The sequence below is a fragment of the Podarcis cretensis genome (assembly GCF_951804945.1).
Source record: "Podarcis cretensis genome assembly, chromosome: 6".
In the NCBI taxonomy this organism is placed as follows: Eukaryota; Metazoa; Chordata; class Lepidosauria; order Squamata; family Lacertidae; genus Podarcis; species Podarcis cretensis.
Genome location: NC_137175.1, coordinates 11,593,755 through 11,621,586, shown reverse-complemented (window position 1 = coordinate 11,621,586; position 27,832 = coordinate 11,593,755). Strand labels below are relative to the sequence as shown.

Below are 27,832 nucleotides of genomic sequence, written 5' to 3'. Positions count from 1 at the left end.
CTGAAGAAAAACACCATACCATTCAGATGGGAATTTCCACAAGGATTGTCCTTTAACTTCAATGGAAGGAAGATTAAAATAAAAACAATTCAGGACAAAGAACTATTTCTAGAGAAGTATCTGGAGGATTTGCAGAAAGGAACCGTGGAGGAGAGGGAACCACCCGATATAGCAAATTTGTCATTTGGACTTTCATTACCACCATCGGAGGAAGAGCAGAAGCTTGGAGCAGTTGGAGGAACAGCTACTTAAATACAAAATGTCTCTGCAACTCCTTAGTTGAACTGTAATGGTTTGAACCTTCCTCGGAAAAGAAGACAGGTTTTTCACATTTTGAAGAAAGAACAATTAGACATAATATGTTTGCAAGAAACCCATATTGCCAGGATACACAGGAAATTATTAATAAATAAGAGACTCGGTCAAGAATTCATCTCATCAGACAAAGTAAAGAAAAGAGGTGTGGTGATCTATGCAAAGGAAAAGTTGGCTCCAAAATTGATATTTAAAGATGAACAAGGAAGATACCTGGCAATTGAAATACAAATTCAAGGAGAAAAGATATTAATTGTGGGAGTTTATGCCCCAAATGAAGGGAAGGCTGAATTCTTTAGGAAGTTGCATGAGACATTAGTTGACTTTTTAGATTATAAAATCCTAATGATGGGAGATATGAACGGAGTTGTCTCAACAAACATGGATAAAGCACAGAGACAAGTGATCTCGAAAGAAGGGAGACTACCAAGGATCTTTTTTGAAATGACTGAAACAATGGACTTGATTGACATTTGGAGAACAAAGAATCCTTTAGAGAGAGAGGGAACTTTCTTCTCAGAAGCAAAAATGACATGGACAAGAATAGACCAAATTTGGATTTCTAGCAGTCTGGCGTCAAGAACAAAAAAAGTAGAAATCTGCCCAAAAACGTGCTCCGACCACAACGCGGTCAAGATGGAGATGAAACTAACAACTACTGGTTCCTTTAGATGGAGAATGAATGACACCCTATTTAAGGACGAAGAGATCCACAAGAAGGCCCTTAAAACATTAAAAGATTATTTTGAGATCAACAGGAAAACAGATGTGGAAAAAAGAATAATTTGGGACGCAAGCAAAGCCGTGATGCGAGGTTTCCTAATTCAACAAAACTCTATTAAGAGGAAGCAACAAAATGAAAAGAAGGAAAAAATTTTAGAAAAAATAAAAGAAGGAGAGAAGAAGTTGAGGTCCAAACCAAAGTCTCATGAGATTTTGAGAGAAATAAAATTTCATCAGATGCAATATATGGAACTCATGAACCAACAAATAGAATGGAAGATAAAGCAAATGAGACAAAAAACTTTTGAATCAGCGGATAAATGTGGGAAACTTCTGTCATGGCAATTGAAAAAAAGGCAGAAAATGAATACGGTAACAAGTTTAGAAATGGATGGAAAGATTATCCACAAACCCAACGAGATCAACAATTGTTTTCAAAGCTTTTTTAAGAAATTGTATGCACAAGGGCCAACCAACGAGCAAGAAATAGAAGAATTCATCAGAAAATACGGTTTACCAAAAATCTCAGAACAAAGTAAAAGGATCTTAAACGAGGAAATAACAGAACAAGAAATAGAGGGTGCCATTCAAAATATGAAACTGGGAAAATCACCAGGACCAGATGGCCTGACGGCCAAATATTACAAAATGCTGAAAGAATGGCTGATACAACCATTGAAGGAAGTTTGCAATGAAATTTTGAAGGGGAAAAAGGCACCTGAATCGTGGAAAGAGGCTTTCATCTCACTTATACCGAAAACAGAGACTGAGAAGAACCAAGTTAAAAACTACCGCCCTATATCTTTACTTAATGTGGATTACAAAATTTTTGCAGACATTTTGGCAAAAAGATTGAAAAGAGTGTTGGCAGAAGAGATTCATAAGGACCAAACAGGCTTTCTCCCAGGTAGACATATGTCAGACAATGTGAGGAACATTATAGACATTTTGGAGCTGCTGGACGTTGACATTAATAGGAAAGCAGTTTTGATTTTTGTGGATGCGGAGAAAGCCTTTGACAACATTTGTTGGACATTTATGAAAAAGAATCTCCAAGGGATGGGGGTAGGTCAAGGTTTTGAAAACGGTATAGGCGCAATATATTCTCAACAAAAAGCCAAATTAATTGTAAATAACGTGGTAACAGAAGAAATACCTATAGAAAAAGGTACACGACAAGGTTGCCCAATATCCCCTTTACTTTTTATATCAGTCCTGGAGGTTTTGTTAAACATGATCAGAAAGGACCAGTTGGTTAAAGGAGTTCAGGTCGGAGTTAGACATTATAAATTAAGAGCATTTGCAGATGATCTAGTATTGACCTTGCAACAGCCAGACATTAGCACTAAAAGAGTTTTAGAACTAATTGAAATATTTGGTCGAGTAGCAGGTTTTAAATTGAACAGACAAAAAACGAAAGTGTTGGAAAAAAATTTAACAATGGAAGAAAGAGAGAGTTTTCAGAATGAAACAGGCTTGGAAATAACAAAAAGGGTAAAATACCTAGGGGTAAACTTAACATCTAAGAATGTGAATTTATTTAAGGATAACTATGAAAAATGTTGGTCAGAAGTTAAAAAGGATCTGGAAATATGGTCAAGGCTGAAACTTTCCTTGTTAGGCCGAATCGCTACTATTAAGATGAATGTATTGCCTAGAATGCTGTTTTTATTCCAGACGCTGCAGATTGTGGACAAGATGGATTGTTTCAAGAAGTGGCAGAAAGATATATCAAAATTTGTCTGGCAGGGCAAAAAGCCCAGAATTAAATTTAAGATTTTAACTGATGCAAAGGATAGAGGGGGGTTTGCCCTGCCGGACTTAAGACTCTACTATGAATCAGCAGCTTTCTGCTGGTTGAAACACTGGCTACTTCTTGAGAATACTGACATTTTGGATCTGGAAGGGTATGACAATAGTTTTGGTTGGCATGCATATTTATGGTACGACAAGGTAAAGGTGTATAAAAGTTTTAAAAACCATATTGTAAGGAAAGCATTGTATAACGTTTGGATTAGATACAAAGATTTGTTGGAAAGCAAAACCCCTAGGTGGGTGTCACCAATGGAAGCTAGGGAAGTAAAAAAGCTTAATATGGATTCTAAATGGCCAAAATATCATGAGATTATAGAATACGATGGTGAAAGGGTGAAACTTCAGAGTTATGAGAAACTAAAACCTAAGGTTCGAGACTGGTTGCATTACCATCAGATAAATGAGACGTTTAAACAGGACAGGAAAATAGGATTTCAGAAAGAGAAGTCAAAATTAGAAACAGAATTGTTGGAACCCAATACTAAGAATTTATCAAGAATGTATAACTTGCTGTTAAAATGGAATACACAGGATGAAACGGTGAAATCAGCTATGATTAAATGGGCACAAGACATAGGTCATGATATTATGTTTGCTGACTGGGAACAGTTATGGACCACCGGTATTAAATTTACTGCATGTAATGCTTTAAAAGAAAATATTATGAAAATGATCTACCGGTGGTACATGACCCCAGTCAAGCTTGCAAAAATTTATCATTTGCCTAATAATAAGTGTTGGAAATGTAATGAGACTGAAGGCACTTTCTACCACCTTTGGTGGACCTGCCCAAAGGTTAAAGCTTTCTGGGAAATGATCTATAATGAAATTAAGAAGGTCCTTAAGTGGACTTTTCCTAAGAAACCAGAGGCTTTCCTCTTGGGTATGGTGGGCCAAGTGGTGTTAAGGAAGGATAGGACATTCTTTATGTATGCCACTACAGCAGCAAGAATTCTACTGGCAAAGTATTGGAAGACGCAAGAACTACCTACTCTGGAAGAATGGCAAACAAAGGTGATTGACTTTATGGGACTGGCTGAGATGACGGGCAGAATCCGGGACCAGGGGAAAGAGACAGTGGAAGAGGACTGGAAGAATTTCAAGATATATCTTAAAAATAATTGTAAAATTGAGGAATGTTAAGATGTCAGGGGGTAAGAAGTAAAGAATTGCAGCAGTAAACAAAAAAACTTAAGAAATATTTATGAAAAAGAACTAAGACAATGGACTTAAGGGTTGCTAAAGAATTTTAAACAAGGATGCAGGGATAGGGAGGTATGGGGAAGTCAAAGAAAAAAGGCTATGAACCGATGATTATGAAGTAATACTGTGTTACATTGTTCTTCATTTTATGTGTGGAAAATTAATAAAAATCATTATAAAAAAAAAAAAAAAAAGTTGTGATGATTTGCTACGAGGTAGGCGAAAACCAAGTGGCCGGTGCCAATTTGCCAGTTGGATAAAAATTCCTACCAGGCCCCTTGGACAACCAAGGCGATCAACCACAGGTCCATAGCAACGTTTGAGTGGCAAAACCCTGCCCCCAAGCCTCCACCTGGTTGGTTGGCTACCTGGGGGTGTGGCGCGGCAGCCAGGCCAGCTGGGCAGGGGGCGTTCCAGCCCTCTGCCAATGCGGGAAACGGCTCCTGCTCACAACTCCTCCCCTCTGTAAGGAGGAGAGGCTTTTGTGACCTAGATGTTTGCAGTGTAGCCAATTCTACCATGGTGATAAAATGCTCTGGGCTAAACTCTCTGAATACAGGGTAACATTATCATAGGATCACCCTGCTAAGAGGATTTTTTTTTTTTTTTTACCATACATCATGTGCAGATGTGGAGGGAAATATCTGCAAGAATATATATTATAGGGATAGCCAACATGGTGCCTTCCATATATTGCTGGACTCCCATCGATCATGCTGGTTGGGAATGATGAGAGTTAGAGTCAAATAGGCACCATGTTGGTTGCTGGTGACTTGTGAAAGTCAGTTGGTAGTTTACCACACCTCAACCAGTGTGATGTATCAGCCAAGCCCTGGTTGAGTCTTCAGAAGTTTCCTGTTCCCAGCAGACAGCTTCTTCCAGAGTCCCCAGTTAAGGGGGAAACTCCTCTCCCACATGGTTCAAAATAAGAAGGTGTTTATTGTCTCCAGACCCAAGACACAGCTAAACACTACTACCTACAGAAATGCTTGTACTCACAGAACAATTGCTATTGCATGGTGTTGAATTCCACCTATCGTGTATTAATTGCCCCATACTTTTTCATGTGCCTCTCTCATAATGCTAGAACTCGGGGTCATCCGATGAAGTTGGAGGTTGGAAGATTCAGGACAGACACAGGAAAGTGTAGTTATACCAGCTCGTAGTCAAACCATGGCCACCATCTTTAAAGGAGGATTGGACAAAATCATGGAGGATTAGGCTACCAGTGGCTACTAGCCATGATGGCTATGCTCTGCCTTTGTGGTCGGAGACAATATGCCTTTGAATACCAGCTTCTGGGAATTGCAGGTGGGGACAATGCTGTTGTGCTTCCCTGTCAGGAGCTGGGCAGAGGAGGAGGAATGGTGGAGACTGCCTCCCCATCTTCCTCCAGGGAGGAGGAAGAAGACAGTATAGACTTACAACATAGGTTTGCGGGAGGTCACAGCTCAGAGGCAGATGAAGGCGAAAGTTGGGAAATAATGGGAGAGGAGGAGCAGACAGACCCGGAGCAGCAGCTGGCTGACACATTGTCACTAGAAAGCATTCTAGACCCAGCATCTCCCAGAACCCGGTGAGCCTTAAAAGTAGGAGAGCAAAGAGCTCAAAGATTGATGGCCTTAGCGGCACCCATAGAGGAGGAGGTGACTATTGAGGAAAAAGGAGAAAAGTGGGGGGTGGAGATTCACTCGGGACAACACCATTATCCAAGACGCTGGGTTCTATAGCCTCTCTCTGTAAAGTTTGAAATATAAAAGGACGGTAAGAAACTTTTCCTTGCCTTTATACTTTCCCGGGCAACTAGTCGGGAGTTGCTGACAACATAGGCATCTGGTTATCCGCTGTGAGAACAGAGAGCTGGGCTTCATGGGTCCTGGGTCTGATCCAGCAGTCTCTTCTTACATTCTCATGCTCTATGGTGGCTGAGAGACGCATATACTCCAGAGACAAGAGTGCCACTGAACCATCCGTTTGAGCTGCTGTCTGCTACCCAACACACAGCTGGGTGAGCTTAAATACCATTTGAATGAAAGGACCCGTGTTCTCCACAGTACGCTCAGCTGAGTCCTAAGGAAAAGGGGGTTTCTAACTCTCCTCCCTGCATCCCAGCCTCACTGGTTATCTGTCTGCTCCTTTATTGCAAATGCTAGATATATTTGGCATAGCAGGAGGGCACACTGTCGAACAAGAGCCGGGGCCAATTAAACTTACATCACTTGTGACATTTTATAATCATTAGAGGGTTGAGATATTTCACCTGGGATGGAGCTGTCTGGAGCAGAAAATGACGGTGGTTACTCACTGCCTCTGCCTGTTGGCTTTGGACAGGCAGTGAAACCTTTAAGGACAGAGGGAATGTCTCTGCTAACAAGGCCATTTTTCTTAGTTGTTTCATTCTGAAGCTCCCGGGCTTTTGAAGGGTGCTTATTTCCCTTCCTCGCTCGTAGCGGCACTGAGGTGTGCAGACGGAAAACTGTTTGCCTTCTGATCAAATGCAGGCTGTACATCCCAGCTGTGTGGAGTGGGAAAGACCCAGCTTAGGATTTTCTGGTCCAAGAGCAGAAGAACAATTGGGTGGTGGTGCTATTGCTTGAACGGCTTTCCTTCCACTTGCAAACTTCAGTGCTAGAAGGCCTGTGTCTCTCTTTCATTGTTTGTGGATGATTTTCCCAGCCATTTTGCACAGGTCCAATTCAAGTGGCCCAGTCGAAACAGCAAAAAAAGGGCCAGAGTTTAATTCCCCAGGAGTTCAACAATTCTTGCTGGCCCTTCTAGTCCAGCATCCTGTTCTCACAATGCCCATGAGAACCTCTGAGTGCAACAGCGATCTCCCCTCCAGTAGCTTCCAGCAACTGTAGTGGGAGAAGACAGGCGTTGTGGCTAATAGCCATAGGTAGCCTTATCCTCCATGAATTGCCTAATTTTCTTTGAAAGCTATCCAGGTTGTTGGCCATCAAGATGGAGAAGTATTTCCTTTTTTGTGTCCTGAGTCTTCCAACATTCAGCTTCATTGAATGTCCACGAGTTCTAATAAAGAGTGTCTGGAAACCCATGCACTTTTATTTTTTTAGATGAAAGTTCTAGATTATTATTATTTTCATTTTCCTTTCCTTCGATTTGAACAGTCTTGATCTGCTGCTGCGTCTCTGCATGTATTAACTAGGGCTGGGCAATATATCATTGAATACCATGTTGAAGTCCATATTGTGATGTCGGTTTCATAATTTTTAACCTGGAAATATATCATGAATCATGGAGGGGGTTGCGTGCACGCGCATGCGCACTATGCAAAAATCACAACATGGGGAAAACCATGAAGCCAGCCAATGCCTCTACATAGCTCCATCCTTATTGTAGACATTATGATATATCAGTATATCGCAATCATATACAGGTCGTGCCCATTTCATATCACAAGAAGATCGCTTATATTACTGTTCATGTATTACTAAATAATGCTTTTGCTACCACTAGCATGGCAGTATCCATGCCATAAGCAGCACTTACCACAGGTGTCAGGGACCATGCTGAGGAGGGCTGAAATGAGGAGGAATGGTGGGAGCCACCCCCTCCCCCTGATCCTGAATCTTCCCAGGAGCAGGAGGACAGTATAGATTTGGAACAGTGGTTTGCAGAGGGGCACAGTTCAGAAGGCAGAAGCTGGGAAATACTGGATGGGGAACAGCTAGGAGAAGAAACACTGGAAGAGAGAGAGTTAACAGATTGATTCACAGTCTCTGGATAGCATTCCTCCTCTCAGTCCAAGGTTGAGCAGAACTCAGAAAGTCTCAGAACAGAAAGCACAGAAGGTACAAACTCAGATTACAAGACATAGGAGTGACGTAGATTAATAGGGATAGAGTGGGGAGCGTCCCTTAATTGGGAGCACTGCCATTCTAGGTAGACAGGTTCTTTGTCTCTCATTGTGATTATTAAATAATCTAACTGGTAAGACGTTCCTTTCATTTGATCACTTCTTATTTACTGCCACGGGGGAGGAAGCCAATTCCCCCAAAGCCTGACAACAGGGCATGAAGACTTTCCTGGAAAATTTTGCAGTTACAGAGGTCAAAATAAGAATTGCCAAACATTTATAGGGCCCTATTTTGTCAATAAAGAGCAAACTGCACATTAGGCATAATATCCTTTATTGGCTCCCCAAACATTTTCTTTCTTTCTTTTTCTTTTAAAATGAGATGCAACCTGAGAATTGTTCCACATCAAATTTTCAACCTCAGGCTCTTGCTTACTCTATGGAGGTGGGTGGGGAAAATACATTTCACACAATTTCTCTCTTCAGGGCAGGCAGTCATGGGGGAGTACAGTTCTGATCTGGGAAAGAGTACAATGAGATAGGAATGCGGGGGGGGGTTGATTTATTTCACTTTTAAAGGCAAAGCTACCTAATTTGTGCTTTCCGAAGCAATACACCAATCAAAACACAGCTGTCCTTTGAAATTCACGCTTCTCCAATTTTTGCTATGCAGTTCTCCAGCCAAGTAATGTGTACAAAAATGCAGATAACTAGGGGAAATTTTGCATTTAAAATTGCATATCTTAGTAAAGATAAGATACAAAAAGGCATTATATCAGGAGAAATTGCAGACGAAAATTGGTGCATTGGGATAAACGTGCTCTACAATAGTGGTGAATTTTCATGAGGACTTAAAAAGTACCGTATTTTTTGCTCTATAAGACTCACTTTTTCCCTCCTAAAAAGTAAGGGGAAATGTGTGTGCGTCTTATGGAACGAGTGCAGGCTGCACAGCTATCCCAGAATCCAGAACAGGAAGAGGGATCACTGCTTTCACTGCGCAGCAATCCCTCTTGCTGTTCTGGCTTCTGAGATTCAGAATATTTTTTTCTTGTTTTCCTCCTCCCAAAACTAGGTGTGTCTTATGCTCTGGTGCGTCTTATATAGCGAAAAATACGGTGAATGGAAAATGTGGAGAACTGAATTTAGAATTGGAAAAATGAGCAACTGAGAGGAACCAAAATAGAGAGATTCGTCCACTCCTTCCCAGCCCTTGCCACAGTTCCAATAAATTGGCAGCTTCCCAGAACTCTGTTGTGTGTGTGTCTTGCAAGTTCCAGTCATGGGGGGTCTCTCACACATAACATGCACTTTAGGCCTGACTAAATGTCTAAGTGCTCTTTCGAAATGAAGAGCCGGGAGTCTGAAAACCAAGAATGCCAAAACACTACTCAAGCCTTATTTCCAAGCCATATTCAGGACATGTCATTGGAAGAGACTGCCATGTATTTATTCTCGGCTCTCCGCAGATACTCCAAGCTGTCAGATCCTGCAAACTGGCTGAACATTAATGCCACAAATGGTCAGATCACCACCGCTGCCATCCTTGATCGCGAGTCAGCCTACATTAAGAACAACGTCTACGAGGCTACGTTCCTGGCAGCTGACAACGGTAGGCCCAAGTCCTGCATCATCCATGCTTCAATAATACTGGAATGTGATGCATAAATGGGAATGTTGCCCTGACAGAGTTGTCAGGGTAAGTTAGATATATATTTTTCCCCAGGTTTTCAAGTAAAAAAAGCAAAAAAAAAAAAAAAAAAAGTAGAAAGGGAGAGGAAGGAAGACCTCATGAAGCTGGGACAGGAGATTGCCAGAATAAATTAAATGCGTGAAATTGTCCCAGACTATGATGAAGAAACAAATAGGAGATGGATGGGAGGAAAGATGTAGACTCTCACCATACGTGAGTGTGTAAAACCAGTAGAAAGATGGGGCAGGAGAAATATGTAGTCTGCTGTACGTTTCTTCTCCTTATTATGCTCCAAGCTGAGGACAGAAGAGGAGATGCTCCTTCAGGAAATCAGAAACAATTCGAGGATGAAAGGGAAGGGATTTTATAATCCTATCACCAGGGTTGGGTGTCCATCAATATGCGGATGATAGCCAGCTCTACCTCTCTTTCAAATCAGAACTAATGAAGGCAGTGAAGGTCCTGTGTGAGGGTCTGGAGGCGGTTGGAGGATGGATGGCAGCTAACAGATTGAGGTTGAATCCTGACAAGACAGAAGTACAGTGGTACCTCGGGTTACATACGCATCAGGTTACATACGCTTCAGGTTACAGACTCCACTAACCCAGAAATAGTACCTCGGGTTAAGAACTTTGCTTCAAGATGAGAACAGAAATTGTGCAGCAGCAGCAGGAGGCCCCATTAGCTAAAGTGGTGCTTCAGATTAGGAACAGTTTCAGGTTAAGAACGGACCTCCGGAACGAATTAAGTACTTAACCCAAGGTACCACTATACTGTTTTTGGGAGACAGGAGGCGGCGGGTATGGAGGACTCCTTGGTCCTGAATAGGGTAACTGTGCCCCTGAAGAACCAGGTGCGCAGCCTGGGAGTCATTTTGGACTGTCCATGGAGGTGCATGTCAGTTCTGTGTCCAGGGCAGCTGTTTACCAGCTCCATCTGGTACACAGGCTGAGACCCTATCTGCCTGCGGACTGTCTCGCCAGAGTGGTGCATGCTCTAGTTATCTCTCGCTTGGATTTCTGCAATGCATTCTATGTGGGGCTACCTTTGAAGGTGACCCGGAAACTACAACTAATCCGGAATGCGGCAGCTAGGCTGATGACTGGGAGTGGCCACCGAGACCACATAACACCGGTCTTGAAAGATCTACATTGGCTCCCAGTACGTTTCCGAGCACAATTCAAAGTGCTGGTGCTGACCTTTAAAGCCCTAAACGGCCTCGGTCCAGTATACCTGAAGGAGTGTCTCCACCCCCATTATTCTGCCAGGACACTGATGTCCAGCACCGAGGGCCTTCTGGCGGTTTCCTCACTGAGAGAAGCCAGGTTACAGGGAACCAGGCAGAGGGGCTTCTCGGTAGTGGCACCCGCCTCGTGGAACGCCCTCCCATCAGATGTCAAAGAGATAAACAACTGCCAGACTTTTAGAAGACATCTGAAGGCAGCCCTGTTTAGGGAAGCTTTTAATGTTTAACAGACCACTGTATTTTAATACTTTGTTGGAAGCCACCCAGAGTGGCTTGGGAAACTCAGCCAGATGGGCAGGGTATAAATAAATTATTATTATTATTATTATTATTATTATTATTATTATTATTATTATACAGATCAGAGGCATTGGACAAGACCTTTGGAGGTATCCAACATTGTCTCGCAGCACCCTTGCCACATCCCACACAAAGTTGGGTGTTGTTTTTCTCCCCCAGGGTCAAGAAACCACTGGTGGTATACATAAGCCCTGTTTAAGCATTTGGTCTCATGTGTCCTCCAGCAAAGAGGGCAGTTTCAATTAACCCCTGCCTGCTCCTCAGTGATCCTGGCCACCCAGGCCTGCAGCTCTCCATTTGTTGGATCCTGGACATCTCTGCGGCTGAGAGCCTCCTGATCTTGCCTAGGCTCGCAGTCAAGGTTCTGAATTGTGTGGGGAGCCTACAATGGTGCAGCGGACTCGTTGTGCAGCAGCCATTGACCCTGCAGGATGCACAGGGCTGCAGAGCCCTGGAGAGGAATGCAATTGAAGAGGTGGGACTTACAAGAGTGGTCCTGGTCTCCCCTTACCTGAGATGGAGAACACATAGGCTTAATGCCTAAACAGGGCTTTAAGGACAATCAGATCCACCTTGGAAAATGACCAATTGCCTTGTGTTCCCCACACTGTAGCAGTGGAGTGAGGATCAGAATTTATTGATATTTTTGCATAGCAATATAATATATACTGGTGCCAAACGTATTGTTCTGCTTTCCTTTGGACCACATCAGTGAGGTTGAAATATATTTGGAGTCGAGAGTGGATTTCATGCTCTTTATTCAGCTCATAGTGGTGGGGAGGAATCAATGTTTCCCCAAAATATCTGCTTTATATACATTATTTACACAATGGGCTGCACGTGATTGGCTAATTCCAGGATTCTCCTGTAGGTTGTGGATTCACTTCCACCTGGAGCTGGATTGGGTGACTCCTGTGAACCAATCATACTGCTGCATTGTTCTAGAACCAATCAGACTGCTGCATTCTGAATCCTATTGTTCTAGGACCAATCAGACTGCTGCATTTTGGATCCTATTCAACTCAGTACATAACAGAGGTCAAGAAGGGTGTCGTTGTCTGGGCAGCCCAGGACCGCCATACCCGCTGCCCCGTTTGCACCCCAGAGAGGTCACTTCAGCACTGCTCATGCAACAAAAACAATGTGTGAAGCAGCAGTTAGGCGTTACCGGTCTCTGCAGCCACAACAGGCTCTGTGATTCTCCAGGGTTTGACTTCACCCCCAAAGGCACACTCCATTGTTTCCTGAGACAGGCAGATGCCAACCAACCAATACATACTGACTTTCAATATTTATTTTTATTTAATAATACTTTAATACAATTTATTTTTTAAAAATAATGTTTTTGGTTTTGTGTTGTTGTTTGTTAAATGAAGGAGTTGTTTGTTTAGTGAGGAGTTGGTTGTTTTGGGGAGGGAATGCCGCCTATTCTTGGAAATGATGTCTGTTTTATTTGTTTGGAGTGGGGTGTTGGTGTTTTACCTGTTGTTTTAGGGGATGGGTTCTGAAGTTTGCCTGCTTCTGTGAAACTGGGTTTTCGTGGTGCCCATCTAAGATTTCCTGGTCCCTGACCATTGGGGTCTCCGAATCATAAACCTCTGTGTATTTCGCTCTGTGATCTCGCTTAAAACTAGCAATTTCGGAGCTGCTGCAGACTTCTGTTCTGTCATCAGCATCTAGGACTTAGATGACAAACAAGGTAAAAAAGATGAAGTTTTTGAGGAGGCAGCGAAAAGCAGGCTGAAAAAGAGAGAGAGATGCCTTTTAACAGTAAATAAAACAAGTTTTAAAAGACTGTTTTGGTAACTGAGCTCGAGTCAAAAAACAAATGTTCTATTTTAAACTCAGGTGTGGTTTTGATGTCTGTTTTCACTGTTTCACCTCTAAATGTACATCACATTTGGACAGTTTTCTTTTTTTAGAGGCACAACTCAGAGGTTTGTGAGTTGTAAAATAAATAGATGAGATTTAAGCCCCCGCCAGCCATAACCTGAGCACTGTGTAAGACGAAGAGTCACTTGAGCATTCCTACATAATGATAACTAACTCAGCGGTTGCAGGTAGTCGTGGAAAAACCCCTGGGCTTCGCTTTACTGTTCAGCAAACTCAGTGCCTGATCAAGGCACAGAGCCTAGAAGGATTTCTGTCCAGGGCCACCAGGCTGAATGAAAAGTTTCTTCAGTACCAGACCTTGAGGTTGGCAGAGTTAACGTAACAATAATCAGAAAGGGATTGGAAGGGCTTCGTTGGGGATTCTGAGACTCTTCAGTCAGCAAAAACAAACAAGGAGAATAAGACGGAAAGCTTTATAAAAATAGCCAGGAAGAATCAGTGGAAGGTTTCTTTTCATTCCTTTTTTTTTAAGAGTAGGGTTGCTTTATTTATTTCTTCTTCTTTTCAAAGCATTAAAAAAAAAAAACAGCCAAGAACATGAGCTTTAAAAAAAACTACTCAGGCAAGGCTTTGGGAGGAAATAGTCAGGGTAGAGGCCTGGAACAAAACTGTCTGCAGTTCACTGGGGATGGGAGATGGGAGAAAAGAAGAATATTGAACAATTTAAAAGTGGTGTGTTTCCCCCCTCTAACTAGAGGGAAGTTACTGAAGCATTCAGATCTGGGGAGTTGAAGAATATCTCTCTCTCTCTGTGTGTGTGTGTGTGTGTGTGTGTGTGTGTTTTGCAAAGGATTGTACAGGACAGTGATGGCTTTTAACCTTTATAAAAGTCAAACTCAAAGCCGAGAGCCCGATCTGGCAGCTTTGGCACAGCTGACCCTTCGTTAGAGGCTTAGCCATTGATCTTGCAGGACCCCTGTGGGGAGGGAGACCAGTGTTAGAACCGCTGGTGTCTGCTCTTGAAGGATGCTTTTTGAACCTTGAATATTTACATGCCTGGGAGATGGTTGATGCCTTCAGCTACTCTCATCACTCCAGCGGTGTGAAGGGGGAAAGCTTGCACCTTTGTTATACGTGGCTATAAATCCTTCACTGCAATACTACCTGGGACTCAAAGAACTGCCCTTGTTGGGTCAGATCAAGGTCTGCCTAGCCTAGCATTCTGTTGCGAGTAGCAACAGATGCCTCTGGAAGCTTCAAAGCAGGAGATGAAGGCCTCCGATTCATCTGTGGGCCTAATTAAAGGCGCTTGCTTTAGCCTAGAAAGCCTTACATGGCTTGGGATCTTGGTAGCCTGAAATTACACCTCTTCTTCTATGTGTCTATCTGGGCCTTATAAGCATCCAAGAAGGCCCTCCTCTGGGGCCCCTGTTCTGCTGAGGTATGGAGGGTGGCAACTAGATATAGGGCCTTTTCAGTCATAGCCCCCAACTTGTGGAATGTTGCCCCCATAGATGCTCACTTAGCACCTCCTTAAATGTGTTTTTAAGGGATGCAGGTGGCGCTGTGGGTTAAACCACAGAGCCTAGGACTTGCCAATCAGAAAGTCATCAGTTTGATTCCCCGCCACGGGGTGAGCTCCCGTTGCTCAGTCCCTGTTCCTGCCAACCTAGCAGTTCGAAAGCACGTCAAAGTGCAAGTAGATAAATAGGTACCGCTCTGGCGGGAAGGTAAACGGCGTTTCCGTGCACTGCTCTGGTTCACCAGAAGCGACTTAGTCATGCTGGCCACATGACCCGGAAGTTGTATGCCGGCTCCCTCGGCCAATAAAGAGAGATGAGTGCCGCAACCCCAGAGTTGGTCGCGACTGGACCTAATGGTCAGGGGTCCCTTTACCTTTACTTAAATGTGTTTTTGTTGCCCAGTGAAGACCTTTTTTCCCCCTCCCAGGACTTATAACCCTTTTAAAATCTTTTATTGACTTAATGTTTTCAACATTCGTTATTTTCACTTCCTATTAATGTGAGAGTGGTTATTTCTTACTTGTTGCTTGTACTACTTTTAGCTCCAGTTCATCTTGGGTTGCTGTGGTTTGGTTTGGTTTGGTTTGGTTTGGTTTGGTTTGGTTGGGTTTATTTGCTATTACATTTCGATCCCAGCTTTCCTCCAAGGAGCTCAAAGTGACATACATGGTTCTCCCTTCCTAACTGCATTATATCAGCACAATGACCCTTTGAAATACCGTATTTACTCGAATCCAATGCTCACCTGCTTTGGCCAAATGATGTTGCAAAAATTAAGGCGTGCATTAGATACAATGGCACATTTACATTCACCAGCAAATACTTTTTTGGTTTCAAGGTTCTGAAAATTGAAGTCCACATTAGATTCCATGACGCATTAGACTCAAGTAAATATGATACATTAGACTGAGAGGCAGTGTCTAACCCAAGATTCAGTGAGTTTCATAGTAACTTCCAGAAGGATATCATGGTTAATAGTATCAAAAGCTGCTGAGAGATCAAGGAGAAAGAGCAGGATCTCATTACCCCTTTCTCCCAACAAATATCATCAGATGGGTAACCAGGGCAGTTTCGGTACCATGGCTAGGTCTGAAACCAAGCTAGAATGGACACAGATACAGTTGTACCTCGGCTCCTGAATGCCTTGGGAGTCAAATGTTCTGGCTCCCAAACGATCGAAAACCAGAAGTGAATGTTCTGGTTTTCAAATGTTCTTTTGGAAGCCAAATGTCCAACATAGCTTCCACGGCTTCCGATTGGCTGCAGGAGCTTCCTGCAGCCAATCGGAAGCCACGCTTTGGTTTCTGAACATTTCAGAAGTCAAATGGACTTCCAAGGTACGACTGTAACCTCTAAGTATTTCTGCCATAAAATAACTTCTTCATGACTTTTAGGGATTGGAAATTCCATAAGGTTGCTGGGAACTGTAGCTGTGTGAGGGGTTTCCTACTCTCAGCAAACTACAGTTCCCCAGGCCTCTTTAGAGGAAGCTATGTCTGTTATAGTGGTATGGATATGACCTAAGTTGTGGGAAGAAATGTTTTCTTTTGACTGTTCTGAACCAAATCCAAAACCATTTCTCAATACACCTACTCCACACCATTCATAAAGTATCATGTTGTCTCTCCTGTTTGTATTTGTACTACACTTTTTTTTTAAGTCTGAAATGCTTTAGCCTTTGCTCTCAGTGGCTGTGTCCCAATGCCTTGGTAACTGTAGTTGACTTTTCCTGTACTTTCTAAACAGGGGGCCGTGGTGAGAGCAGGTCCCTCTTTCTGCCTGGCAACTTCCATGCCAACCTTAACAATCACTCACGGAAATGATCCTTCCTTCATTTAGGTATCCCCCCGGCCAGCGGCACTGGAACACTCCAGATCTATCTAATTGACATCAATGATAATGCTCCTGAGCTCCAGCCAAAGGAGGCACAGATCTGTGAAAAGCCAAACCTGAATGTCATCAACATCACAGCCGCCGACGCTGACATCGATCCAAACATCGGGCCCTTTGTCTTTGAGCTGCCAAGTGTGCCATCTGCCATCAGGAAGAACTGGACCATTACGCGGCTAAATGGTAAACCAGGCAGGCAACACCCAAAGGCTTTTGCAGCTTGGCACACAACGCAAGCAAGGGAGGGGATCAGCCTTCACCCTTTCAAATTTCCTTTAGTCCTTTCCCTTTGATTTATTTTATTTTTTAAACCCCACATTCTGGCTGACATTATAGGCAAGGTAGTTAATAAGAAATTGCATGGATTGGACCTTGAGCAGAACTCTTAAGCGCTTTCATTGGCAGTGGGCTTCCCCGCCCTCTAGGTTTTAATGCAGTTCATAATTACGCACCGTTATCAGGATTGAACTGGGAATAAATCATCAGTAATAGCCCAGGGGGGGAAGCTATTATCAGTCTTCCTTATGTTCCATTTTTATTGTCACAAGCCACAATCAGGATCAATGATCATTCCTCCGGCTGTAATTGCATAAAAGTCACCCTCCTTTTCTCCTTTAACAAGGAAGTAGCTTTTGAGGACGGGAAAGTAGGAAGACGGCTCGTTCATTGTCATAGGAAGAGGGAAGTGGAGAGGCTATTGAAATCAGCCAGCTGTAACTGACCTCATTGCTTGGCTTATCATAAACCTCACTCAGTGGCAGCTGGGAATGGGGAAAATCTGTCAGTATGGGCTCCCTAAGTTTCTCACGTCTACAAACTTCAATTCAGTTCCTTGCATTTCCATAACAATTTCAAAGACGTCCGGATTTCAAAGGATGACTGTGTTTTGGTTCTCATAGCGTGTTGTAGAATGTGAACTAGGTACAGTAGTTTTGCCTTTAAATACAAACCAAATTGAATTTATCCCCCAAGCCTACTTGTGGGCTTCCTTAGCCATCTGGCTGGCCATTGTGAGAACAGAGAGCTAGACCAGAGCCAGCAAACATCTACTTATATTCTTAACATAGGTCATGGGGAGGGAGGAACTTTTCATTGTGGACATCTTAAGATTCCTCATGGTCCCTTCCAACCCCATGATTATATGACTCCCTCAGTGCTGCAGCTATCTCCTTTTTGCTCCCCGCAGGTGATTATGCCCAACTCAGTTTACGAATAATGTACTTGGAAGCTGGTGTCTATGATGTTCCGGTCATCGTGACGGATTCTGGAAACCCTCCTCTGTTCAACACGTCCGTCATTAAGGTCAAGGTGTGCCCTTGTGATGAAAACGGAGACTGCACCACCATAGGAGCCGTTGCCGCAGCTGGGCTAGGAACAGGAGCCATCATTGCTATCCTGATATGCATCATCATTTTACTAAGTAAGTGTTGCAATTCAAAAGTACCTGCACACAAGCTCTTAAAAAGGTAAAGGACCCTTGACGGTTAAGTCCAGTCAAAGGCGATTATGGGGTTGCGGTGCTCATCTCGCTTTACAGGCCAAGGGAGCCGGGGTTTGTCCACAGGCAGCTTTCCGGGTCATGTGGCTAGGATGACTAAACTACTTCTGGCACAACAGAACACCGTGATGAAAACCAGAGCACACGGAAACAATGTTTACCTTCCCGCCGTAGTGGTACCTATTTATCTACTTGCACTGGCGTGCTTTCAGACTGCTAGGTTGGCAGGAGCTGGGACAGAGCAACAGGAGCTCACCCAGTCACAGGGATTTGAACCACCAACCTTCCAATTGGCAAATCCAAGAGGCTCAGTATTTAGACCACAGTGCCACCTGCATACCTTTACCTTTTTAACTGCATTCAAACTCCGACCCCCCTCTAATGGTATTCAATGGAAACTTAGTGGGTGAAGCATTAAAGCACACCCTCCTTCTTGCTGCTTTTATGCTACAGATCCCCTCCTCCTTGCTTTGCGTTAGTTTAGAGACCCAGGTTTGCCATGAGAGTCCTGACTAGAGGCTTCTGACTGAGACAGTTAGGTATCAGCTGATGTAGGTAAGGGTAAAGGACCCCTGACAGTTAAGTCCAGTCACAGACAACTCTAGGGTTGCAGCGCTCATCTCGCTTTACTGGCCGAGGGAGCCGGCATTTGTCCGCTCTGCAGACAGTTTTTCTGGGTCATGTGGCCAGCATGACTAAGCCGCTTCTGGCGCAACAGAACACCGAAAACAGAACAACACATGGAAACGCCATTTACCTTCCCACCAGAGTGGTACCTATTTATCTACTTGCACTTTTTTGGTGTGCTTTTGAACTGCTAGGTTGGCAGGAGCAGGGACCCAGCAACGGGAGCTCACCCCGTCGCGGGGATTCGAACTGCCGAACCTCCGATCGGCAAGCCCAAGAGGCTCAGTGGTTTAGACCGCAGTGCCACCCGCGTCCCTGTTTACACACAAAGACACTACAGAGCCCACCGTTTTCATAAAATACTTTCTCATTCATAAAAACAGAGTCACATTGGAGCCACAACCTCATTCAACACTCAGGCACTATCTTCTCGGTCATTCAGCACAGTTGCTGCTCCCAGCTATCTCAAGGTTACAGCAGATCAGCAGTTTTGGGCTAGCTCTTCAGAAATGCAAAGCCCCACCCCTTTCTATTTATTATTATAAATGTATTTAGTTAATATATTTATGTAGCAGTTAATACAAAATCAGTCTCTAAGCTGTTTACAGTGGTTGTAGGTGCCTACTCGAGGTTGCTAAGAGATGACAGAGGTGTGGCCAAGTGACTCTGGTTTTCTCCCGATCTTCATCCCTTGCAAAGATGCTGTGGGCACTTAAGAGCTGCAGTTTTCAAACAGGTAGCACATGACTATTCTAACTATTCAGGAGTTCATTGCCATGACTAATCGCTACAAATAGGAAATGCTGAGTGTCAAGATGGCAGTAGGAAGCCTAATTGGTTAGCATTCACAATTTAAAGGCAAGATTTCCATTTCATTTCATTTTTAATTTGTATATTACTATGCACAAGGTGGTTTACAAGCTGAAAAAAAGAACAAAATAGACAGCAAAGATCACACACATAATAATAACAATCTGATCCAATACGAAAATGTCACAGTAACTTGAAAATAAACAACTCATATCAAATTCAGAAATATTCAATAATCCATTAGAATATAAAAGTAAATGGTAAAATTAAATATCAGCAAACAATAATTAAACAGTTTGTAAATTGCAATGGAGAATTATTAAACTATAATCAATAATGGCAAGTCACAACGCGTAAAATACCACAAAACATGCAAAACCATGTAAAAGGCTCAAACTGAGCAACAAGGACACACAACATATAAAATTATTTTTAAGAAATATTCCTGAACTCCTCTTCTCTCTCCCCAACTGCTTCTTCTGTTCTCAAAGTCAAGGCTCCCAAGGGCTGGAGAACAGAGGTAGGTGGAAAAAGCCATTTCCGTTCTATGGCAGACCCTAAGGCAGGTATGTCCAAAGTCCATTTTGGGGGCCTAATCTGGCTTGCCAGTCAATTTAAGTCAGCCCCCATGGCAGTATATGTCCTGGGGTAAAATCCCATAAAAGCTCAACAACTTTGGTCGGCCCTCACACATGTTCACTTCATCAAACCTGGCCCCTGGCCCTCTTTAAAAAAGTTTGGGCACCCCTGCCCTAAGGTATCCGTTTAAGGGTGCCACTGCACATTATGTGTGGAACACGGAAACCTACAGAAACAGAAGCACCAGAAGCCCATATCAAGTCTTTCCCATCTCCCAACAGTGAGTGGCCCAATCTCTCGCCATGGCCCTTAGAGATGCTTACCTGTATTGTGATGACATCGTGTTATGCATTTCCTCACTCCCACCAGCAGCAACCAATTAGAGGAAGAGTGGCTGGAGAACTCTGCCATCACGATATAAGTAAGCACCACTACATGTTACGAAGCATTTTAGCAGCATCTCATAGACCTCTCTCTGATGATACTGTCCCATGCCAGGAATGGCAAAAATGCTCAGGCATTTTTAAAAAAGACCTACGTGGAACAGACAACAGCCTTCAAATTTACACATGCAAAATAAGCACTTTGATTTCCTGCACAATTTTTAATATACACATGCTAATTTTATAGTGACGTGATGATAATGAGCAGTAAATACACATCTGCTTTTTAAGAATGTTGAATGTAATAAAGCTTCTTAAAGCCTTTTTTCCCCCTTTGTGTTTTGCACAGCGAAAAAAATTTGCATGGGAAGGAACAGGAGCAATAAAGCACAAGATGTCTTTTTACTCCCCCCCCCCCGCATACTCTACATATAAATCATAGTCTAAAGTATGATTTAAACACTTGAGAAAATTCTGTTGACTGAAATTAACTACAGCTGAAAGACATTTGATTTAGGAGAACCCTTTTTCCATTTTCAAATCCATTACCCTGTTCTAAATTACAGATTTTATTGCAAACACATATTTTTTTACATTCATTGTCATTCTAATTGACTTTTTAATGTTCGGCAGCCACCCTAGGCTTATATCGGTGGTGAAAAATGGAATTGGGGGGGGGGGGGTAGGAAGATCTTTCCTACTTACATTTTTATTTTCAGAATTTAGGAAGGGTGCGGGATTTAGCCCTGATAAAGAGCTATCACACAGCACTGTCATAACTCAGGTCTGGCGGTAACTTCGCCCCCAGCCATCCCACCCCCCCATCCAAGCTGCTTTAGTGCTGCTCCTCGGGCGGGGAGGGTTGGATAGAAATTAATAAATATACAAATAATGCAGCTGAATAGATAAGCCTCCTACCACCAACATATTGCGGCTACTTTCTGTTCCCGAGGCAGCTGCCTCACCTTGCCTAGTAAGAGGGCCGGCCCTGAAGCCTCAACACGTCCCCTGTCAGTTCTGTCCAAGGCATTTAAATTATCCGCCAGCAAAATGCCTCATCAGCCGCCAAGTGCTTGGCATCTTAAGCTGTGACTCTTAAGACACTGGAGAGAAAAGCAATGCAATAGAGGGAAAACTGTGACTGAGGAAGACAATGGGCTTCAAGAAAGCTCTGTGCAGAGCAAAAACAGGCCTAGCAGCAGTAATAGAGCTTTGTGTATTTGTGCGAGCGGATAAAAAAGGCTGAGCTGGATCTGCTATTGACACTTTTGAAAGCCTCTTTTTCAAGAAAGCTGTAAAGCTGTTAATGGGACAGTTTTTCTATAAGTGTGACCAAAAAAGAAGATATATCTTTTTTTTCGGGGGGGGGGGGAGGAAACCAGCCATTATAATATTGTTTTCTCATATCAGGCAGTTTGCTTATTGTGCGAGACAAAGTGGGGTGGGTAGGCAAGGCTTCAATAGTTGGCATAAATAACAGAGCTTTTTTAAAGGGAGGAGGAAATCTCTCTCTTTTGTTACATTTTTGTTTTATTCCTTCCCCCCCCCAAAAAAAAGCCCTGGAGGGAAAGTGGTAAAGAAATGCGAAGCACTCTGAAAACAATTTTGTTTTGCTAGAAAAGAAGGGAGGCCGGCCAACTGACATATGGAGGCTGTAATTAGCTGTCCGGTTTTCTTGTCCTCACTTCAGTGAATTTTTGTTGGGTAGAAATTGCAGAAAGCCCTTGGAAAAGAGAAAAGGGAGTGGGGGAATGGGGGGGGGGGAGAGAAACATCAACAACAAGCATGAGGCTTTCCCTGCCAAACACCTTCCTCCAAATGGATTCTTTGGATATGAATCTGCTGGAGTGTGCACATCCAAAGACATTCTCTCTGTGTTCCATCTTGCATTTGGTGACATGCTGATGAAAGGAAATACTGAAACTGGGTGACCATTTTTTTTAATTAAAAAAAAGGACAAAACAAAACTGAAAAGTAATTAGAAGCAGGTTGCACTTTTTCTGCTGTGTAGCGATGCCACTGAAATCTGTACTTTGCGGCTCGGAAATATGCCCTTGCCATTTCAGTTGCTCCTCGGGAAACTGTGTTTCCCAGGTGTTACTTGTACCTGGCATTTTGTGTAACTGGAAGTGGGGCCACACTTCCTTCCCTCCTTCCTCCTTCCTTCCTTCCTCCTTCCTTCCTGGTTGCTGCTACCCCAGAAGGAGCATGATATGCCCCCTACCAGAGATAATACCACTCCTCTGACACCCCACACACCCCACATAATAATACAATAATAATTTCCATCAGCCTTAGCAAACTACTTGGTCCCAGGATTCTTGGGGAGTGTGCCATATGCTTTTAATGTATGTCGTTTACACAGCCTAATTCCAATTCATTCAGAAACAAGCTGAACCATTTCCTGCTTAGCAGGGCTGGGTGAGTGCGAAGGAGCTTGGCTTCTTCCCAGGCCAAGCCAGTCTGAGCCTGGGGGAGATTTCTCATTATGCTTCCGCCGTCTCTGCATTTGCAGGGTTTAGGAACAATATTAAGCAAACCTCCAAACCTGTTGACTAGAGGCATACACAGGATGACACACACACTCCTATTCCAATTGAGCTCCCTTAGCATAAATACTTAATAATTCCTCATTATTCTGAAATAAAGTCTCCCCCAATGCCATTCTGTAGCATTTTAGCACCCAAGTAATTATCCACGGCAAAACCTCAAGACCAGCATATAGGAGTATGACCTTATTGCAGAAGCTGGGGACCTGTGTTTTGGCCTAATGGTCCCATTCCCTTGCAAGCATCCCTAAGGGGGTCATCTGCTAGGGGTGGATGGGGTCTGATGTAGAAGTGGGCAGAGCAAAGTAACTCTTACCTTTGTATGGTTGGTTACATTTCAGCCATGCAAAAGTCAGAGCTTTCTCTACCCACACATACCTCTCCATACTCCTTCAAGGCAAGTAAGAAACCTTATCATAGTTCAAGGACAAATTCCAGCCAGGCAAAAGCACTCAAGAATGGTATGGCCTGGGAAGAGCCCAGAAGGTCAAATAGAGAGGCCTGGAAGGCCGTTTACAGAGCAGAGGTTCCCCACCCTCCTTCATAGCTGTCCCTTATTTGAAGGGACAGTCCCTTATTCCAGCGCCATGTCCCGCCACTGTCCCTTATTGATAGATGTCCCTTAAATGTCCCTTAAATGATGTCCCTTAAATTTCAAAAGAAGCAGCTCCTCTCCCTCCCTCCCTGCCGGCCAGGGAGGAGGGAGGCTCCAACTGTGTTGCTTGGCTGTGTTGCTCACCCAATAAGAAGTCTAAGAACGACTGGGGGGTGGAGCTAGCATGCCTTGTGTGTGGCTAGTTAATGCAAGCTGAGGGAGTTTTTGAATGTTGGACGCCATTTTGTTGCACGTGCTGCTGCAAACTGCAGTGCAAAGCCAGACCGGGGAGCCATCTTAAGTTGAGGCTGCATAGGCCTTGTGGTGCATGTGATTCAGATTCTATTCAGTTGAACCTCTGGTTACAAAGTTGGTTGGACAGTGTTCTCGAAGCTACCAGCATGAGTTTGACCAGACTGCAGGAGGACAGGAAGGCTCGAGTGCCTGGAACAGGTGAGGCTGCAGGTCCCTTATTTTGGCTGCTGGTCCCTTATTTTCAAATCTGTAAGTTGACAGCTATGCCCTCCTTACAGCAGTGGCTGCTCCCCATTGGGACTGATAGGATGGGAGGCAAGGAGACCAATAGTAGGTAGAGCCAGAATCCATTGAAGGCAGAGACTACTAATTCTAGTTTGGTCCCCATCCTTCCAACTGCTGTGTCCTATTAAGGTGGCACTGGAACTAAGAGGAGGAAACTGGCAAGCGGCAGAACCCCCTGGACTGGGGGTCTGTAGCAAGGCAAGGCAGGTGAGGGCTAGTTGAGGTTCACGGGGCATTGCTCCATCCACAGTTACAGACCAGTCTCCATAGCTGCCTTATAGTGTTGAACACACAAAGACCCAATGTGCTTCATGGAGGTAGAGGGATTTTAACCTGGGATTTTAACCAGCCATAGTCCAATTCTCCAACCTTGACACTGCGTTGGCTCTGCATACTAATTGTGGCCATTTCCCCAGGCGGGTATGAAATGGGTAGGACAACTTCTGATGGCGAAAGCAGCAGTCAACTCTTTTAATTTCACTAAGCTCCTATTCAAGCAAAGAGAAGTGAAGGAAGTTTATCTAGGCTGGCCCAAACCAGATCTGCAGTTCCTCGATTTGCTTTCTCTCCTTCAACAAAACCCACCAGCACTTTTCAGTAAAGAGTTCAAAGACGCTCAGATCTGCTTTCCAAGTAGAGCAGCTGAAAGAGTATCACAGTGCATTTGTTAATGTGATTTCGGAAATATAGAAAGCCCATAAAGAGGAGGAGAATAAGTCCAAATTTGATTATGCGAGCTAATGTTTTATCCAGCCTCTGTTGCATTCCTTCTGAGAGAATCGCACATCATTAAAATGAAATTAGCCCAGCTGCAACAACTTGCAAATTCAAAAGGATTTATTCTTTCCAGAGAGTAGGGCCGAGGGGGGGGGAGGGGAAGCAGCCTATAGAAATAGCTGGCCTCGTGGCTGGTTTTAACATGTTGGTGTGCCTCTTTGGGTGCATTTGAGAACAAAAACAATTCTTTTCCAAAATGGCCACTTTTCTTTTGGGTGAAATGCTTTGCTTGTGGCTGCCTTGGTCCCAGGGAGAGAGACACTGTGGTCCCATCTGTCATGGGTGCTTTAGCTGATATTCCTGCAATGCAAAGGGTTGGACTAGATGGCATGATGTTCTGTCCTGGACCCGTTGTTGTTCAACGTCTTTATAAATGACTTGGATGAAGGAATTGAGGGGATGCTCATCAAGTTTGCAGATGACACCAAACTAGGAGGGGTAGCTAATGCCACAGAAAACAAAATCAGAATTCAAAATGAATTTAACAAATTGGAGAACTGGGTGCAAGCTAACAAAATGAATGTCAGTAGGGACAAATGTAAGGTTCTGCACTTAGGCAGGAAGAAATGGAGAAATATAGGGCTTTGTTCAGCCTTACGGGGATACTCTTGCAAGCACAATGTACATGAGGAAGGATCATATCAAATGTGTATAAATTAATCAAATATAATTGATCAGGAAAAGCTCATTAATCAAGCTGACTAATAAGGGTGCTTATCAACCTACAGAAAGCAATAGAACGCCATTTGGTTTTTCCCCTCAACATTGTTGCTTAGTCAGGCCAGCAACAGCTTAATATTTGCATTTCTTTCATTTCTGAAGTGTACATCACATTCCATGCCGCAAAGCAACATGCCACACCGGTAACAACACCGTAATAGGGATGCCACAGTAGAAATTCCCAAAGCAATCAAAGCGGCAAGCAACAACTATTAATTTAAAATGAAATCCAGCATATCTGTCGTACAGCTAGATTTTAAACACCGTCCCAGGAATCATGGTGGAGTTAAATTGCCCTGGAATGCCTTCGTAAGCAAATGATATCCCTTTACAGATTGAAGTCAACAAAATGGACAGCTGGGTTTTCTTTGGAAGAACATCCCAAGGTGTTTCCATGCCCTCTAGGAAGATAGCAAGTGGCTTGCCCTCCAGGTGTGGTTGAACTACAGATCCCATCCTCCCTCACCATTAACCATGCTGACCGGGGCTGGTGGGAATTGGAGTCTGACAGCATCTGGACAGCACCATGTTGGCGACCCCTCCTCTAGAGTCTAGCAAAGAGAATTTTAGGTATTGGGTGCTTTGTGTATTGCTAAGCATTGGAACAGGGACCATGAGCCCCAAACCTGTTTCACAGTGTCCCCATGACATATTTACCTGTCTCTTTTTAAAGCATTTATAAATTGCTTAATATTTTAAACATCTCCAAGTTCTGTTCAACATTTTATTTAATGGCATTAAAGCAAAAATACAACACAAAGCCCATCATGCAAGAGAGTATAAAATCATATTACTAAACAAACGAAAAACAGGAATTCCGATAATGATGAACAGGGTCTGATCTTACGGGTCAGGGAAAGCCTTGGCAAACAGATATATCTGTAGCAACTGATGGTCGTTCTTTCACGTGAGGCACAGGGAGAGGCATTCCACAGTACAAGGAAAGAGCAGGAAAAGCCCTTTGTGATATTCTGTAGGGTGTGGTGCTGTGAGCAGAATTTCCCCAGGTGATTCAAGTGATATTGCAGGCAAGTGGTCTTTCACGTGGCTACCCAGCCAGATGGATGGGGAATAATAATAATAATAATAATAATAATAATAATAATAATAATAATAATAAATTGTATTTATATCCCGCCCTCCCCAGCCGAAGCCGGCTCAGGGCGGCTAACAACACTAAAACAGTGCAACATTATAAAAACATTATAAAAATTAATTAAAATCAAAATTGATGGCAACCATAAACTAAAGTTTTGTAAAGATTGCCAAAGGAGGGAGTCAGGCTGCGCCCTGACCAAAGGCCTGGTGGAACAGCTCTGTCTTGCAGGCCCTGCGGAAAGATGTCAAGTCCTGCAGGGCCCTAGTCTCTTGTGACAGAGCGTTCCACCAGGTTGGAGCCGCAGCCGAAAAAGCCCTGGCTCTAGTTGAGGCCAGCCTAACCTCTCTGTGGCCTGGGACCTTCAAGATGTTTTTATTTGAAGACCGTAAGTTCCTCTGTGGGGCATACCAGGAGAATAATAATGTTGTTGTTGTTGTTGGTACAAGTGTTCCCCAAGATAGTTTTCATGCAGCAGAAGAAAATTAGGTTACATGTAATATTTTTGTCCAGGTCTCCAGCTCTTCAGAAGTTTCTCTTTGGCATCCCCATGAACTTGAGCATCTCGTCATTTCTCCATGAACCCCCAACCCGCTACCATGTCAGTCTACTTCCTGCCTCTGATGAAGTAGGCTGCAGTCAATTGAAAATGTAAAAAAATCACATAAAAATATAGCAGTATCTAAGCTGCAGCGCAGGTTAACATGTACAGAGCGCCTCATAGCTGCTCTTCTGCTAACCAGGAAGTGATTGTCTCCCATTTCAGGCTGTGCTGTGTGATACGCTAAAAACAAGGAGCTGTACAGTTTGTTCCCATCTTGTTTAGCTGAAATATGCACCTTGATAGTATTCCGTGTTCAGGTGATGGAACTATTTACAGTGACCTCAACCCTTAACTCTGGCTTAATAAACATGGCTCCTAATAGCACAAGAGGGGGCATTTATTATCCCCGTCTGTTTTGAGTTTTGAAGCTCTACTCCCAGACATACCATCACCTCTATAATAATCAATTATAGAGAAAAGGTGAGGGCACTTTTAATGCCCTCCTTGTGGCTGAGTTGCTAGCCCATGGGGGACAGTTAATTAGATTAGATTAGATTAGATTAGATTAGATTAGATTAGATTAGATTAGATTAGATTAGATTAGATAAATTTATTGTCATTGTCCGTATATACACAGTATACACAACAACGAAAATCAAACACCCAAGACCGGATTCACATACACATTTGCACGTATCTCCAACACTCTCATCCTATTCAGACATAATCTATTAAAACATACATAATCCAGAATAT

General features: G+C 43.4%; 1 protein-coding gene across 8 annotated transcripts in view; it reads left to right on the top strand.

The window, feature by feature from the left end:
* CDH4 (cadherin 4) overlaps positions 1-27,832 on the top strand; it is an 839,962-nt gene that overhangs the window by 799,403 nt on the left and 12,727 nt on the right. For all 8 annotated transcript variants that reach the window (XM_079979074.1, XM_079979073.1, XM_079979079.1 and 5 more), the window contains 3 exons: positions 9,343-9,485; positions 16,308-16,541; positions 17,545-17,778. In XM_079979074.1, coding sequence (XP_079835200.1) covers positions 9,343-9,485; positions 16,308-16,541; positions 17,545-17,778 — 611 coding nt within the window. The remainder of the gene's footprint in view (positions 1-9,342; positions 9,486-16,307; positions 16,542-17,544; positions 17,779-27,832) is intronic.